The sequence below is a fragment of the Vulpes lagopus genome, chromosome 2 (assembly GCF_018345385.1).
Source record: "Vulpes lagopus strain Blue_001 chromosome 2, ASM1834538v1, whole genome shotgun sequence".
Taxonomy (NCBI): domain Eukaryota; kingdom Metazoa; phylum Chordata; class Mammalia; order Carnivora; family Canidae; genus Vulpes; species Vulpes lagopus.
The window spans coordinates 15,046,465-15,065,262 of record NC_054825.1 but is presented as its reverse complement, the minus strand read 5'-3'; the positions used below and the strand labels follow the sequence as shown (position 1 = coordinate 15,065,262).

The 18,798-nt window shown below is 34.1% G+C and overlaps 1 protein-coding gene across 3 annotated transcripts in view; it reads left to right on the top strand.

Moving 5' to 3' along the window:
* Window positions 1-18,798, top strand: part of ATRNL1 (attractin like 1) — a 760,501-nt gene that overhangs the window by 351,286 nt on the left and 390,417 nt on the right. For all 3 annotated transcript variants that reach the window (XM_041742630.1, XM_041742631.1, XM_041742632.1), the window contains exon 26: window positions 14,600-14,678. In XM_041742630.1, the coding sequence (XP_041598564.1) occupies window positions 14,600-14,678 (79 nt within the window). The remainder of the gene's footprint in view (window positions 1-14,599; window positions 14,679-18,798) is intronic.

Genomic DNA, 18,798 nt, shown 5'->3' with positions numbered 1-18,798 from the left:
TATTTAAAACATAATCCAGCTCGTTTAATTTCTAGTTATATGACTTTAATATATACATTTAAAGCTACCATTTTTTTAAAAAAAATTCTGCTTCATCTGTATTCCATAGAGTTTAATATATTACCATTTTTATCATTCTGTAGTTCAAAATATTTTCTAATTTCTTTTATGATTTCCACATGAATTATCCAGAGGTCTATTTTTGGATTTCCAAATGAGTAGGATTTTTTCAATGTATCTTTTTTTATTAGCCTGTCTTCAGTCAGTAAAAGATTTTTATGATATTTTGGTATTTGTTGATTTTTTTTTCTGTTGTCACATATATGATCAACATTTGTAAATGTTCCATCTGCTTAATAAGAATGGGTTTTGGGTTTCTTAAATCATTGCATTCAAGATTTTTATAGATGGCTCTTTAGATAAAACTTGTTATTTTCTCTTGTATGTCCTTTTTCAATGTTCATGTTCCATCTCCATATTATTAAGTGAGATTTATTACTGTGTCATTCTATTACTTGTGCATTTGTCAACTTTGTCTTTATATTTTTTCATTTTAATATTATGGGTTTAGGTGCAAACAAGTTAGAATTATTAAATTTTTCTTATGAATTATTGTTTTTCCTTCAACTTTTTTATTATGATAAAGTACACATCAAACTTGCCATCTTAACCATTTTTAAGTGAACAATTCAGTGATATTAAGTGCATTCATATTATTATGCAACCATTACCACTATCCATCTCCAGAACTTTTTGTCTTGCAAAACTGAAACTCTATGCCATTAAATAATACTTTCCCATTTTCTTTCCCTGAACTCTTGACAATTATTATTTGACCTTCTGTCTCTGTAATTTTGACTAGTCTAGTCCGTTACACAAATGGCATCATATAGTATTTTTCCTTTTGTGACTAGCTAATTTCTCTTAGGATGATGTTCTCAAGATTCATCCCTAATGTAACATATATCAGAATTTCCCTCCTTTCCAAGGCTGAACAGTATTCCATTGTATGTATATACCATATTTTCTTTGTCTAGAATTGCTGGGTATATGGCAATTCTGTTTTTAATTTTTTGAGGAACCTTCATACCATTTTCTACAGTATTTGCACCATTTTATATTCTCACCAACTGTTAACAGGGTCCCAGTTTTTCCATATTCTCGCCAACATTTGTGATTTTTTTTTTAATCTATGTGATAGCCATCTTAATGGGTGTGATGTAGTATCTTACTGTGGTTTTGATTTGCATTTCCCTAATGATTAGTGATATTTAGCATTTTTTCATGTGCATATTTTTTGTTTATATATTTTCGTTGTAGAAATGTCTATTCATTGCTCATTTTTTAATCAGGTTCTTTGTTTTTTGTTGTTGAATGATAAGAGCTCTTTATATATCCTAGGTATTAATCCCTGATGACTAGTCAGATATATGATTTTCACTTATTTCTTCCCACTAAGTATCTTGCATTCACTCTAATGATAGTGTCCTTTGATGAATAAAAGGTTTTAAGTTTTATGAAGTCTATTTTATCTATTTCTTCTGTTGTTGCCTGTGCCTTGCTGTTGTATCTGAGAAATCATTGCCAAGCCAATATCTTAAAGCTTTTGGCCTATGTTTTCTTCAAAGAGTTTTATGGTTTTGACTATTGTGTTTAGGTTGTTGATATATTTTGAGGCTTTTTTTTTTTTTTTTGGTATTGTATTAGGTAAGGGTCTAACTTTATTCTTTTTCATTTAGATATCTAGTTTTCCCAGCACCATTTGTTGAAAAGACTATCACCTCTTCATTGAATGGTCTTGGCACCCTTATAAAGTCATTTGACCTCATATGTGAAGGTTTATTTCTGGGCTTTTTATTCTAGTCCATTGGGCTATATGTCTGTCTTTATGCCACTACCACATTTTGATTATTATATTTTTGTAGTAAGTTTTGGAACCAGGAAGTATGACTCCAACTTTATCCTTTTTCAAGATTTTATTTTCTTTTAATTTTTAAATTATTTATTTTTGCTAGTTAGAGTCCTTAGGAGCCATGTGAATTTTCAGATGAATTTCTAAAAAAAAATTGTTGGGGTTTTGATAAGGATTGTATTATATGTGTAGATTGCTTTGGATAGTGTCAACATCTTAACAGTATTAAGTTTTCAAATTTATGAACACAAGGTGACTTTTTATTTATTTGTCTTTATTTTCAGCAATATTTTGTACTTTTTATTGTATGAGTCAGCAACTTGGTTAAGTTAATTTTCAAATAGTTTATCCTTTCTGATGATATTGTAAATGGAGGTGTTTAATTTTTTTTAGATGGCTTACTGTTGGTGTATAAAAATGCAACTGGTTTTTATGTGTTAACTTTGCATTCTGCTACTTTGCTGAATTTGTGGGGTTTTAAAAAAGATTTTATTTATCCATGAGAGAGAGAGAGAGGCAGAGATATAGGCAGAAGGAGAAGCAGGTTCCCCATGGAGAGCCTGATTCAGGACTTGATCCCAGGACTCTGGGATCATGCTCTGAGTGAAAGACAGATACTCAAACACTGAGCCACTTAGGTGTCCCTGAATTTGTTTATTAATTATAAGTTCTTGTACTGTGGAATTTTTAGAGCTGTCTATCTGCATGTGCGTTTCATTTGCAAACAGTTATAATTTTACTTCTTTTCCAGTTTGGATGCCTTTTTTTTTCTTTTGTCAATTGTTCTATCTAGGACTTCCACTACCATGTTGAATAGAAGTAGCAAAAACAGAAACTTGTTCCTGATTTTATATATATGTGTGTGTGTGTGTGTGTGTGTGTGTGTGTGTAAATACACATACAAACACATATATGTATGTATTTGAGAGAGAGTGTGTGTGTGTGTGTGTGTGAGTGTAGGGAGGAGCAGAGGGAGAGAATCTGAAGCAGACTCCCTGCAGAGTGGGTAGCCCAGTATTGGCCTGGATTTCAGGACCCTGAGATCATGACCTGAGCTGAAATCCAAAATCAGATACTTAACCAACTGAGCCACCCAGGCGCCATTCCCCCATTTTTGATTTTATGGGAAACACTTTTAGTTTTTCACCACTGAGTATGATGTAAAGCTGCAGCAAATTATCATAGCTACAAGATCTAGCTATCATAATTAACAAAAGTGGCTACACTAAAGAACAGATTTTCAAGGTAGGTGAAACAGCCTTATATTGGAAAAAGATGCCATCTAGGGCCTCCAGAGCTGGAAAGGAGAAATCAACTAGTGCCTGGCTTCAAAGATTCAAAAGAAAGAATGACTCTTGTTAAGGCTAATGTATCTAGTGACTTTAAGTTGAAGCCAGCGCTCATTCACCATAGGGCTTCCAGTTCCAGGCAACACTAAGTAAACATACATCTGTTTTTACCTCGCACTGGATTTCAACTATAAAACCTGGATAAAATGTATGGGTAGCTATTTGATAATTCTGAAAAATATTAGCAGGAAGATCAGGGAAGACCAAAATTCAAAGTGCCACTGAACTGTTTGGGAATTTATTATTATTTTCTCCTGGTATCCCCTGACTTGAAAATTAATGCAGGCTGAAACCTGAGAGTGACTCCTCAGGTCTAGACAAGAAACTTCCTGGAAATATCCCTTAGTTCTGAGTAGGGCATGGAAAAGGAAATTCTTAAAGGCCAGAGCAAGTAGTGGAGACTCTTCCCCCATTTTTTCTCTTTTTCTTTAATTCACTCACCCCCAATCCCTGCAGTTAACATTGACTGGAATGAGAAGCTGCAAGAGCCAAATCTCCAAGGGAGGGCAATCTTCCTTTACTTATGATAGAGCTGTGGTTACAAGTGATAGTGCTATGGTTACAAGAAGGCCAAGACAAACACCATTTCTTTTTCCTTTTCTCTGTCCTACCAGCATAGAATGTGGCACAAAGCACTACAATAAAATTAAACTACAGTAATACAAAAAATTGTCATCAGAAGATATCCTCAGTATTATAAAAAGTCAGGCAATACAGTGGTATAAAATATTTATGACCTGCATAAAGGACAAAGGTCTTATATTCAGAATATATAACTCATATAAATCAATAAAGTGGTCTGAAATTACAGCCCTTCCCTGTAAAATGATGAGAGACTTGGACAAGCACTTCACAAGAAAGGACATTTGAGTGACCAACAAAACATAAGAATGTGCTCAGTTTAATTTTTATTGGAGAATGCAAATTACAAACCACAACATAATAGTGCTTATCATATACCCATCACAATGCCTAAAAAAACAAACAAACAAACAAACAAACAGCAAATGTTGGAGAGAATGTGGAACTCTCAAAACTTCTGGTAGTCTAGAAACCGGAGCAACAAGTTTTAAAACAGTTTGACTTACATTCTAAAGTTGAATTGACACATACTTTCCATTACACCAAAAGCCATGTAAAAATAGTTATAGTGGCCTGTTTTAAGTAGTCAAAACATTAGAATATTCCAAGTACCTAAAATAATGGAATGGAGAATATAGTCATTTAATGGAAAAATATGGGATAATGAAAAAGAACAAAACAATCCTATAAGAACAATATAGATGTCACTCACAAACAGTGTTGAACAAAAGAATAAATACTGTAGGATTTCATTTGTATGAAGTTCAGAAATATGCGGAACCAAACTATGATGTTAAAAATCAACATGATAGCTACCTTCAAGGAGGAAGGAATGGGTAAATTACTATTTCTTTATTGGGGTGTTGGTCATTGGTTTATTATCTTCCTAATAATTCATTCCGCTGTATGCTTGTGATTTCTCTGTGTGTGTTATGCACTGATGTTCTGGGAAATGTTTTTAAAAACAGCATTTCATACTTTTAAAATATTAAGAAAATTTTATAATTAAAACATTATCCTAACTACATAACTTAAAAAAGATATGCTTAAAATAAAAATTAAATGTAGAAAGGAGCATAAGATACATTGACATTTATCATTTTTGTTGCAAATTTGGAAGATTAAGATATTCTCTAGGCAGGTTATTTGTAACAGGAGAAGTTAACCAGGAAGAGCTTTCTTACTAGATGTTGTATTTTTAATATCTTGCCATGGAGACTTGAGAGCACTCCACTTTTTGTAAAATACTTCAAGGAAGAATTGAAGAGTTATCAGATATGCTTTATACATTTGTAAATCTGTTAGCAGTCTGGGGGAGGTTCATTTAGTTGTCTTCCTATTAATTTTACATAAATGATAGCTGAAATGGATTTATGGATCATTTCTCAGCCTTCATTTAACTCCTTCCATATGGCTATATAGCAATGATTTTATTTGTGTGGGATTGATTCTTCACTAGCTTCACTAACGGGCTAAAGCCAGTTAGCTCACAGCCTTCAATAGCCAACTGCTGGGTGAAGAGTGGGCATGTGTAATGGTATATAATGTGAATTCTGGAATCTCTGCATCCATTTTTGTCTCCAAGAGGGAAATAAGTCTGAGGACAGAGCTGATGCACAGCCAAGTATATAGTTTAGAGAATCAGAGAACAATGGAGCTAGGGCACTCATCAGTCAGTCCAAACCTGGGATTATTCTTCCTTTTGACTTTGAGGAGTGTCTTAGTCTGCTTGGGATGCCATACCATAGACTGAATGGCTTTAACAACAGAAATTTTTTAATCTTACAGCCCTGCCGCCTGGGGAGTTGAAGATTTGAGTGCCAGCATTGTTGGTTTCTGGTGTGAGAATTCTTGGTTTGCAGATGGCTGCCTTTTTGCTGTGTCTTTTTCAGTGCATGTACATGGAGAGAGAGTGCAAGCTCTCTGAGGTCTCTTTTTATAGGGACACTAATTCTATTGGCTTCTGAAGAAGAAAGGGGTAACTGGTCTCAAGCAAGTCTAAACCTAGCAAGGCAAATTCTATCAGACCTTAAAGATTTGAGAATAATCCTCTTTGGTTCAGTACCCTACCTTCAGGTCCATTCTGGTGACAGCATTACCACATAGCCTTACAGAGTGGCCCTGTCCTTTTAGCATGGTGAGGGGGCTCTGACGCTCTAGCACTGTGCTGCAGGTTTGTCCCCAAGACACTGGGTAGTGGCATCTTGGTCCGGTCCCCATAAACCAGAAAGGCCCCACCCTTTAAAACTGAGGTGGAACCAGTCTTGCCCTAATGATCTTTGACTGAAATTCAGGCTAACTCCCTTTCCTTAAAGGATAAAACATGTTCTTACTGAATAGTTCTATGGTCCCAACCTATTGAATCCAAGAAGTCTGACAGCTTTTTTTTTTTTTTTTTCCATTTTGTCTTGCTTTCTTTGTCCCCTTTAGTTCAAACTCATAGTGTTTCTACTGGTATAATCTCATCTCTGTTCCTCATTCTGAGGAGATGGCTGATTAAATCTCTGCATCATGCCCATGATCTCCTCTATAAATCATTGCTTGGCCACCCCCTTGGTGTTATCTTCAGAACATGATTTCTCAGCTTTTGCGATATGGATAGGCTGAGAATTTTCCAAATCTCCCAAGTTCTGGTTCCTTTCTAAGCAATTTCTTCTTCAACTCATCTCTCCTCTTGCATTTAGCTATAAGCAGTAAGGAGGTTCAAAACTACATCTTCAATACTTTGCTTAGAAATGTTCTCTGTTAAATTTACAGTTTTATAGTAAGTTCTACCTTCCACAAAGCACTAGAACACAATACAGCTAAGTTCTTTCCCATTTTTTAGTAGGGATGGCCACAGAGCACCAGTGTGGCTGAGTCAGTTGAACATATGACTTTTGATTTTGGCTCAGATCATGATCTGAAAGTCCTGGGATTGAGTCCCATCTGGGGCTCTGTGCTCATCGGGATGTCTGCTGGACAAAAAATATTAAGGACAAAAAATATTAAGGATGGCCTTTCTTCCATTTTCCATTAACCTGTTGCTCATTTCCATCTGAGACTTTACCAGAACAGTTTTTAACATCCATCTATATATCAACATTCTGTTTGTGATTATTTATGGGTAATCTAAAAAGAGAGATTCTCTCTCCACCTGTATGTGATTCTTTCTGAGCTCTCACCAGAATTGCCTTTAATATCCCAATTCTTCAAAACAGTCTCATTACAGCAATCTAGGCTTTCTTTTAGCATGCTTCTCAAAATTTCACCAGTCTCTACTCATTACTCAGTTCCAAAGCTGCTTTCACATTTATAGGTTTTTGTTACAGCAGCACCCACTTCATAGTACCAAAATCTGCCTCTGTTCATGCTGCTATAATAAAATGCAACAGACTAATGGCTTAAACAACAGAAATTCATTATCTCACAATTCTGGAGGCTAAAAAATCCATGATCAAGGTGCTGGTATGGTTGGTTTCTGATGTAGGCTTCTGCTTGGTTTATAGTTGGCTGCTTTCTTGGGGTGTGCTCACATGACCCTCCCTCAGTGTGTGTTCCCTGGAAGAAGAGAGAGAGTGAGGGTGGGAGAATGAGAAGGTGGGAGGGAAGGGGAGAGAAGAAGGAAGGAAGGGAGGGAGGGAGGGAGGGATGGGAGCTCCTGACCCCTACCTCAGGTTTCTAGCTTTGTAACTTGTTTCTGATGTGGGTCCCTAACCTGTTATAGCTTCCCTACCCTGGGCCGAAGGGCACACCCATCCCCTCACCATCCTCCCATTCTGGGGGCTCTCGCACAAGTCTGAGGGCTAGGCTGATACTGTCTTCCCTCCTCCTCCAGGAGCCCCCAGCTTGTCCTGACCTGTGCAGGGGGGTTGGGGAACAGCTCCTGTCCATCCACCCCCCATACCCTACTAAACCATATGACAAAATTAATGAATAAAAACAGTGAAAACATGAAAAAAAGGGGGGAGGGGAAGAGAGACAGAGAGGAAGGAAGGAAGGAAGGAAGGAAGGAAGGAAGGAAGGAAGGAAGGAAGAGAGAAGAAAGGAAGGAAGAAAAAGAGAGCCCTCTGAGGTCTCTTATAGAACACTAATCCTTTGGATCAGGGCCCACCCTTATGATCTCATTTAACCTGATCACCTCCTAAACTGTCTGTCTCTAAATACAGTCACGTTGGATGTCAGGCTTTCTCATAGAAATTTGGGTGGAATACAATTTATTTCATAGCAAGGACTATAATATCCATTTAGTCCCAATATTGTTTATACCATTTTGTGATAGAGTTCTGTCTCTTGCCTTTGAAATCATTTTAACTGACAAAGCATCCTAAGGTATTGTTAACTCTTACTTTAACAATCCTCAAAAAAAGTGTACCAATTTATTGCAATGAACATATTGCTTTTCCACTTTTACCCACTAGGCTTTGTTGATTCCTCATTGTTGCCAACCTAATAACTGAAACAAATAATTTTTTTAAATATGCAAATTTTATTGCATTCCAAGTTAGCAATTTATTTTGTTAATGTCTTAGTTGATAAGAAAAAAGACATCCTTCAAGTGTTAGGAAGGTCTTTTTAAAACCCTTGAAAGATATTTTCTGGAATCGCAATAATTAGGAGGTAAATTACTTTTTAAAATAATATATTTCTATATTTCAACACAGTTCCCTAGTTTGTAATATTTTTTACTGAAATAAAATATTAATATGCCCAAACCATCTTTTAAAATATGTATTTAAGACTTGAATTTTATGACCAATTAACCTCAAATTGCTATAAAATAGTGACAATATTATCTCTTTTTGCATTTGGCCAACTAGATTATTACCAGAGGATATTTCTTTGTCACTGGAAACCTGTTTTACAATATAACCTTATACCACACTGTGTTACTTTTATCAAATTCTTTTTAATTTTTGCTAAATGAGAATACCTAATGAGTTCTATGGTTTTCACATTAAGAATCCTTTCTATAATGACCATTTTATGAAGGTTAAAATCAAATTATTGAAATAGCTCTCCCTAAATTCCTATGCTTCCCTTTTTTTTTTATCCCTGTAGCTCATGTACTTAATTTTTAAAAAATATTTCTTTCCTTTCCTTTTTTTTTTTTTCTGTTTCTATTAGGAGGATTTTACTGAATGATGTTGAACCTTTCAGATCTTCTGGCATTATTATACAGTAGACTTTATTAAAAAATGAAAGCCCAATTATTCCTGCATGTCCTCCCCATATCATATGCCAAGGAGCAATATGAGCTGTTGTATAATATGATAGGAAAAAAATTATGAAAGAAAGCCACATAGTGGATTAAAGGATGCTAATGCTTGATGTTGCCTATTAAGACATTTGACTTAAGAAATATATTAGGGAAAAGCTAATTAAATAGATAAACTCAGAAACTTAGTCACTTTAATGAATAACAGTTTATTTGTCACTCACATCCATTGGGCATAAGGGAACCAGTGGAAAGGACAGGGTAATGTGCAAGGCACTGCTCCATCAAGTAAGTAAGACTGATGGAAATTTTGTCATCCTGAAGGTTTCTAGCATTGTCATTAGGGACTGGGATTTTCTGATGATCATAAAAGGATGAGTTTTCCACAATGCTTGGTAAATTTGTCAAGTGTTTTAGGTTTTTGCTGTTTAAGAAAGCAAGTGTTCTTAGTAAACTGGTTTTGTTTTATGTAGATTTTAAAAAAAAAAGAACTGTAACTTTTATTTGCAGTTTCTTGTTTTATGTAGATTTTTTAAAAAAGAACTGTAACTTTTATTTGCAGTTTCTTGTTTTATGTAAATTTTTAAAAAAAGAACTGTAACTTTTATTTGCAGTTTATTTTCTTAAAAGCATGAGGTGCTTTAGGGTGACTCAGTCAGTTAAACATCTGCCTTCGGCTCAGGTTGTGATCTTAAGGTCCTGGGATCGAGCCTGGCATCAGGCTCCCTATTCAGTGGGAAGCCTACTTCCCCCTCTCCCTCTGCCTGCTGCTCACCCAGCTTGTGCTCACTCTCTCTCACTCTTTCTCTCTCTCTCTCTGTTAAATAAATAAATAGAATCATAAAAAAATCAAATTAAAGCATTTGTAAACATTACCTTGATATAAGGATAAAATTACCAAATAAGGACATCTACTGTCAGAACAATTATTAGATTTTTACATCAATTAAAGAACCAATTCCATTCATTTAACAAAAGCTTAATGACACCTACTATATGCCAGTAACAGAGATATATTCTACTGGGTTTTTAATATTTATTGGAGATTATAAAATTTTATTAGAAGGATTTTTTGAACTATTTCTTTATTTTGCCTATTTATTTGTATCATCATGGTTTCTCTTTTTACTGATAGGTTTTACCAATAACCTAATATTAATCAACATAGAAAGCATTTGCTGCAAACCCCTGAAGTGCATATCTCCTCTTCACAAGGAGGTGAAATTATAAACAAAATTTTATATTGGCATTCTGCACCATTATAAAGACGACACTTTTTACTTGAGTCATGAAATTTAGATCACAAAGAATTTAGATTCCTCATGGAGAAATTGAACCAGTCTCCAGCATCTTGAACTGAATCTCTATCATGTAACTTTTTTGGGGGGGAAATACTGTGAATTACAAATTATTAAATAAAAATGCATTTTGATACTTAAGTTGTCTTTAATTATTAAATGTAAATGAATTTTAGCATATGTAGTATTGTCTATTACTGCACAAATTCTGAAAGAAACTGTTGGTGAGATTTGTTGCTGGATTCATTACAGGGATTTTAAAGTTGAATGTGTTTTTACATTTTAGCTGAAAAATAATGGTGAAACAAAGTTAGGAGGAAGGGAGAATTGCAATTTAAGACTTGTCACTTAGGTGACTTACTTAAAGTTTCCATGACTTGGCTTTCTTATCGTTTAAATAAATACATAGCAGTATACATAGTATATCATGCAAATTTGTGGTAGTTAAATAATGTGTGTAAACCACATAACATAGTTCTTGGTACATATTACGGGATGGATGTTATTTTATTTTATTATTATGAATGCTCTTTATGAGTTCTGTTTGGGCATAGTAGATTGGAGGTGATATATCTCTTATGTTAAAATTCTTAAGTATATTGATAGGACTGAAATTCAGATATATGGATCCTTGGTCTTATCTGAAGTATTAATCATTAGTACCGTATTTTACCAGTTAAAATTTTAATCTGGGGTGGAATAAGGGAAGTGTAACCACAATTCTAATAATTCAGACTGGAACAGGATTCAAAGGCACAATTGGCATATTGAGCTAGGAGAATCCTTGTTACTGGCAGGAGAGTGAACTTAGTATTGAAAGGTATTTACCAGCATTCCACTAGATGTCACCAAATGGTGAAACCAGAATGTCTCCAGGCACTACCGAATATCCCTTGGAGCCCAAAACTCTCCTGATTGAGAACCACGGAACTAGAGGGAATTAGGTAGGCTTTTCAAATATATAAACAAGCCTTACCATATAGAAGAAAGAATGGACTGATTCAGTGTAAACCAGAAGACAAAGGAAGCAGCATTGATTGACAAAAGTTAGAAAGAGCTTAATAGAAGAACACTTTTATAGTTTGAGCTAGCTAAAAATAGAATGCAGTGACTAGTGAGTAAGCAGCTTCTCAGCTTTGATGAGCGATTAGAGGCAGGATCACAGAGTTGTGCTGGGTATTTCTTTCCTGGGAGGGCATCCGAATTAAATCCCTTAGATCACCTTTAATGATAAGATGCTCTCATTTGGGCAGGTATAATAATATAGGTTTGGAAACCATTCCAATTGAGGTTATAGTTGAGGCCATGAGGATAACTGAACTCGCTCTTTCTGAGAGCAAGAAAAGGTAACAGCATGGTATGAACTGGGATTTAGGGAATGTCCATAATTTAAAAGAGGAAACCTGGAATGTGACCTACCTTCACTGACCTTGTAGTACATCAGGAAAGATAAAGGGAAACTAAGAAAATAAAGGGATTTTCTTGAAAAAAGTTAATAAAACTTATAACCCCCCTAGTGAGTCTTACCAAAAAGGAAAGAGAAAGGACCCAAGTAAATGAAATCACGAATGAGAGAGGAGAAATAATGACCAACATCACAGATACGAACAATTATGAGAGAATATCATGAAAAACTCTATGTCAATAAATTGAGCAACTTGGAAGAAATGGATTAATTCCTAGAAATACATAAAGTACCAAAACTGAAATAGGAAGAAATAGAAAACTTGAAGAGTCTGACAACCAGCAAATACATTGAGTCAGTAATAAACAGTGTCCCAGCAATCAAAAGTCCAGGGCCAGATGGCTTCACAGGCAAATTAAACCAAATGTTTAAAAAAGAGTAAACATCTATCCTTCTCAAACTATTCCAAAAAATAGAAAACTTCCAAATTCATTCTCTGAGGCCAGCATTACCCAGATACTGAAACCAGACAAAGACACCACACACACACACACACACACACACACACACACACACACACACAAAAGGCGGGGGGGTGGGAATTACGGGCCAATACCTCTGATGAACCTGGATGCCAAAATTCTCAATAAAATACTAGTAAACCAAATCCAGCAATTACATTAAAAGGATCACTCACCATGATCAAGTGGGATTTACTCCTGGACTAGCAAGTGTGGTTCACAAATTAATCAATGTGATATGCTACATTAATAAAAGGAAGGGTAAGAACTGTATGATCCTTTCAATAGATGCAGAAAAAGCATGTGGCTAAGTATAGCCTCCATTCATGATAAAAACCCCAAAAGTAGGGATAGAAGAAATATACCTCAACATTATAAACGCCATATATGAAAAACCCACAGCTAATATCCTCAGTGGGGAAAAACTGAGAGCTTTTCCTCTATAGTCAGGTAGAAAACAAGGATGTCCATCTCACCGTTGTTATTTAAGATAGTATTTGAAGCCCTAGACATGGCAATCAGACAAAAAAAGAAATAAAAAGCATACAAATCAGCAAGGAAAAAGTCAGACTGTCACTATTTGCAAATGGCATGATACTCTATATAGAAAACCCTAAAGATATCACCAAGAAACTTCTAGAACTGATACATGAATTGAGTAAAGTTGTAGGATGCAAAATCAACATACAGAAATGTGTTACATTTCTGTACACCAAAAATAAAGTAACAGAGAAATCAAGGAATCAGTCCCATTTACAATTGCACCAAAACCCATGAGATACCTAGGAATAAACTTAACCAAAGTGGTAATAAACCTGTACTCTGAAAACTATAAAACACTTATGAAAGAAATTGAAGATGACGCGAAGAAATGGAAAAACATTCCATGCCCATGGATTGGAAGACAAATATTGTTAAAATGTCTATTATTACCCAAAGCAATCTTCACATTTAATGCAATCCCTATCAAAATACCAACAGTATTTTTCACAGAGCTACCACAAACAATCCTAAAATTTGCATGGAACCACAAAAGACCCCAAATAGCCAAAGCAACCTTGAAAAAGCAAAGCAATTGTGACTTTCAGCAATTTACTTTGAACTTCCTGAGCATTGGATTTTTCTTTTTAAAAATAAGAATAATATATTCTATCTTGAAGTGTTCTCATAAAACCAAATCCAAGCATCAGTGTGAATGAATTATTTAGTACAGTATCTTGAAATGTGTTCAGCATTCAATGGACAGATGCTAGAATTGCCACTGTCATCATCATTGTAGGATATTTGACAATCTTCAAGTGAGATAAGGAGAAAAGGTATATTAAGAAATTAACAAGAGTGGAAAGTGTTAAAATTTGCATAGCTTATGAGTGAATGTTTTGAAGAATACAAGGATTATAAGTTAAGGATGAGTACCAGGTTTTTTGTAGTGACCAGTGACTAGTGAATTTATCTGCTCACCCTTGGGTCTTTTCATAGCATGCTGTTTGACCTCAGAGCAAAGGGAGAGAAGAGTGACACATAGTTGGAACCAATTAATTAAATATATATGATTCTGTTATTTTGAGATTTGTTAGTCTCAAATCACTGCTAACAAAGTATCCTGCATGTTCATAGCTTATTGCATGTTTTACCTAATATATATAGACCATAGGTATGAACACTGTAACTGAATTATTTCCTAGTGTAAACATTAGCATATACTGGTTTTTCTCAACTTCAGAATGACTGACATATTGGATTGGAGAACTCCTTGTCATTGGGGACAGTCTTATGCATTGCAGGATATTTAGTAGCATCCCTGGCTCTACTCTTTTTAACGCAAGTTGCACCCCTACCAATATTGTGATAATCACATGTTTCCAGATATTTCCAAATGTATCCTAGGGGTGAGTGGGGAGCAAAATTATATTCACTTGAGAACCACTAGAATATTCTCATATCTAAAATAGTTGCTAATATGGATAAAATGAATGAATCTGTGTGAAACTTAAATTTATAAAATTCCCAGCTTTTATGACTCAATAGTAATTCTAAATAGATTTCTATTGCTTCATAAGACTAACAGAGTTACAAATTTATATTTCTTTGACAGGGAATATCTTAAAGATAGACTATACTGTTTAAAAAGGAATATAAATATTTATTCTACCTGTATACTTTGTTTTTTACTTGAAAACATTTTAAACGCTGCTATTTTTCCATTTTTGCTTTAATTATTTACCAAGACAGAGTGGTTAGTTCTATATATTTTTAAATTCTGTACATATTCTTGAATATTTCATTACATATTTCCAATGTTTTAAGTGAAAATTTCTTGTGTTTTATTTTCCAGTTGTTTTTTATCTTTATTGCTGGTAGCTGCAGTAGTATGGAAGATCAAACAAACATGCTGGGCTTCTCGACGGAGAGAGGTATCAATAATATTATTTAATCTTTTGCTTAAAGATCTGAGTAAACATGAATCTGTATTGCTTGATTATTAGTATGTGCCACTCAAGTACAGAGTTTCAAATCAGCTTTACTTATTAATACTGAACAAATCAATCTAGAATTTTTAAGCTTTAGAGCAAACTTTACCACTGTCATTTTAAGTTAATTGCAATGTTAATTGCAGATAGTTATTTTGAATAGTGTTAGAACTCATATTGATTAAATGATTTGCAATCTCTTTAAGTTAGATAGTTATAAAAACTATTTTTATAAGCATCTCTGTTATAATTAAAATTTTCAGTGACAAATATTTATTTTTTGTTTTTGTCTCCTAGATTTTTTTAAAGTAATCAAATCTTTACCATTTTATGATTATCTGATAATTCAAGTATGTTTGAAGTGCACCTCAATTTGATACATTTCTGTGTCAGAATTAATCATGTATGTTCCCTCAATCCTAAAATTTACAAAAACAGTAGTATTCTTGCAGAATAACTAATGATATAAATATATTAGATAGTTCCTTAATTTTGTATATATTAGTTAATTGAAAGGAATAAAGCAATATAATCTGAGGAATATAAATGTGCAGTAGATTTATTATTTTATACTTATATAATAAAAAGGAAATTTGTTTTCATTAGTATTATAATCTATTAGTATCAATATAAGTAAGCTGTTGTTAGTATTATAAGTGTTTATTTGCTGTTGCATTTCCCAGTATATTTTTATGTATATGATTTTGTGCAACAATATAAAGCAGTGGTATAATTGCTTACCATCTTTTTCTCCATATACAAGATATTATATTTATAGACTTAAAACCAGTCCAGTATACTCTAAGCTATATATTTAGTGAACGAGGTGAGTCATTCTTAATTTTTCTTCAGTTTTCAAACATTAATTAAAACTCAGTGTCTCAGTGTCTACCTGGCAGCCCTCCCCCAGAAATACATAATTCATCTCGATCGTCTCTCTTTTTGATTTTCTGTATAATGCCAAGGCAACATCAGTAAGAATATACTTGGTATGACCCCATGATAAAAGTGATCTAATTGAAAAAGATCTTATTAAATATAAATACATAAATATTTGGCAGGAAGTGGAATTCTGTGTGGAGATAAGCAGTCGTCTTTTTTTTTTTTTTAAGATTTTATATGTTTATTCATGAGAGACACAGAGAGGGAGAAGCAGAGACAGAGGCAGAGGGAGAAGCAGGCTCCATGCAGGGAGCCTGATGTGTGACTTGATCCCGGGACCACGGGATCATGTCCTGAGCTGAAGGCAGACTGCTCAACCACTGAGCCACCCAGGCACCCCTATAAGCAGTCTTCTACAAGTTAAAACATCTGTGAGGTGAAATTATGGGTTCAGGAACAGAAAAACATTTCGTAGGCAGGCAATGTGAAGGCCTTCCATAATGGCATAGAGCAAATGACAATTTATGCTTCTAATCATTAGAAAAGAAGTCAAGATCAATCAGGGAGCCTGGGTTCAGACCTCATTATGACTACCAATGTTTAGATACCTGATTTTTAAAGTTTATAAGATGCAACTATATAAAATATAGCATTGTGAAAAGATCATTGTACGACTCTGTTATTAACTAGTTTATGAGAATGGGTAAATGTCCTAATTGAATTTCCTTTCCTCTAAAGAGGAGTGATTGTACTATATAACTAATTCCTCAAGCTCTAGGAATATTTAAATGTAATAACTAAAGTTTAGAAATAGTATTAAATATTTGAGAAAACTAATGTGAATAGTTCACTTACCTATAAAACTTTCACACTTCTCAAGATGAGAAATTGCTTTTGGTTAGGATTATATCAATTCAAGGAAATAATGTTATTTTTGCATATTAGAAGTTCTGGCAAGCTGATATTAAACTTTAATTTTTAAAATACAAATTTAATGTATTTTTTTAGCAGAAGTCAAAATCTTTCAAAATATGTGGCGCACATGGACAGAGCAAAGGGAGAAACTAGATTAAGACCACTGGGCCAGGTCTAATCTGTGCTTCTAAATATTACCATGTCTTCCTGAAAATCCTTCCATATAATGCCCCTCTCTCTAGAGCTTATCTAGGTAGTGAGTCTTATAGTAATGACTGAATTCATTTTGCTACCCCTACTGAAGTACAAAATTTATCTTGTTGAGAGGTCATGCGATTGTTTATAATGTCATGTTAAAAATATTGTGATGTTTTCTCACATTTAATTTTATTAAATTTTTCGAATACAGAATTCTTAATGTCTTAGAAACCATTACTATGTTGATGTACAGATAAAGATGCCATTATGTGACTAACAGTAATCTATTATTAGATAATAATTTTACATTATTAAAAGATTTTATTTTGATTTAAAGATCCAAAGACTTTTAATTACACTAGTTGTAGCTACTGTAATTACCCCATTTATAGACTTTATTTGGATGGAGGTAAAAATGTGTTTTTATTTGATCCTCTATTCAGTTTTAACTATTAGGTTAACTCAAATATTCCCCAAAGGGAAAGATCCCAGTATGTTTGCTTTATGTGGATATGTCACTTTCTCTAACATTAAGACATGAACTATTGTAAGCCTCAGAGGACCTTTATTATTAGTATAATGGTAATTTATTTGTAACACTATATGAATATTATTTAAAGGATTCTCCCTTCTTAATATTTCCATGATTTTGTTAGGGGAATTATACTATTTGGTTTTCTAAATATTAGGTCTGGTTTAAAATGAAAAAAATTCTTTGGATTTTTAAAATATATTATTTAATTCAACCAGGCATGGTGCTTTTTTAAAAAGAAGCTATTTGAAGCTTTGGTTTCTCATAAACACATCTAAACTGTTTTTGTGATATAATTTTAATAACAGAGGCCTATTATTGATGTAACACTTTCTGAATAACACCACTGACAATTCAAGGGCTCTTAAAAACAGAAAACACAACTACAAAGGACTTTCATTTTAATATACCTCTTCATATCGGAACTTCACATTCATTTCTATGATAACCTTATTAAGAATATAGACATTTTATTTTGGGTGGGGTGCTGTGCTAATGAATGGAAACAATAAGTGGGTATTGACCAGTAGCAATATTATAATACACTAGAAGAATGAGTTCATTTTTTTTATAGTTTGTGGTTATTACAGAGGTATTGAAACATTTAATTTCAATGTTACATTCAATTTTAGATAAATTGTCACTGCATTACAGAAATACTCCTTAGGAGCAAGGATATGGTAAAAGGAGTCTCTTGAAATATTATCATGCTTAATAATCTTCATTTTTAAACTGAAATTTGAGTTTTAAATAAGTATCATAAGGCAAAACCCATCAAAATATTTAGTTACTGCTTGCATTGAAGGTAGTGAATTTTATATTTGACTAAGGTTAGTGAAAGTATCCTACATATCTTAATAGTTACAAGAACTTATTTTTTATTCAGTAGAAACCATTTTTTACCACATTTTGAGTGGTTTAATTGTAGTTTGCATCAGTTAAAATCTAACTGCAGGGGTGCATTGGTTGCTCAGTTGGTTAAGTGCCCAACTTTTGTTTTTGGCTCAGGTCATGATTTTAGTAGGGACACCTGGGTGGCTTAGTTAAGTGCCCGACTATTGATGGCCACTCAGAGACCCTGAAATCCAGCCTGTGTTGGACTCTGTGGTCAGGGGGGAGTCTGCTTTGTCTCCTTCTCTGCCCTTCTCCCACTTGTGCATGTGTGTGCTCTTTCTCTTATGCTCTAAAATAAATAAATAAATCTTAAGAAAAAAAACCTGCAAAATTCATAGAATAATAGATCCTTAAATGTAAGGACTTTAAAAAAATATTCATAAATAAATAAATATTAGTTAAATAAATAAATATTTATTTATTTTAGCTATCAAGATGTGGGGTAGAATGGGGTGGGGCAGTGGACAGGACAGACCAGGGGAGAAAACATCTCAAGCAGACTCCCCACCAATGCCAAGCTGGAGTGGGGCTTCACACAGGGCTGTCTCTCTCTACCCTGATATCATGACCTGAGCCAAAACCAAGTGTAGTGGCTTCTTAACCACCTGACCCACCTAGGCACTCCTAAGGTTATTTCCGATC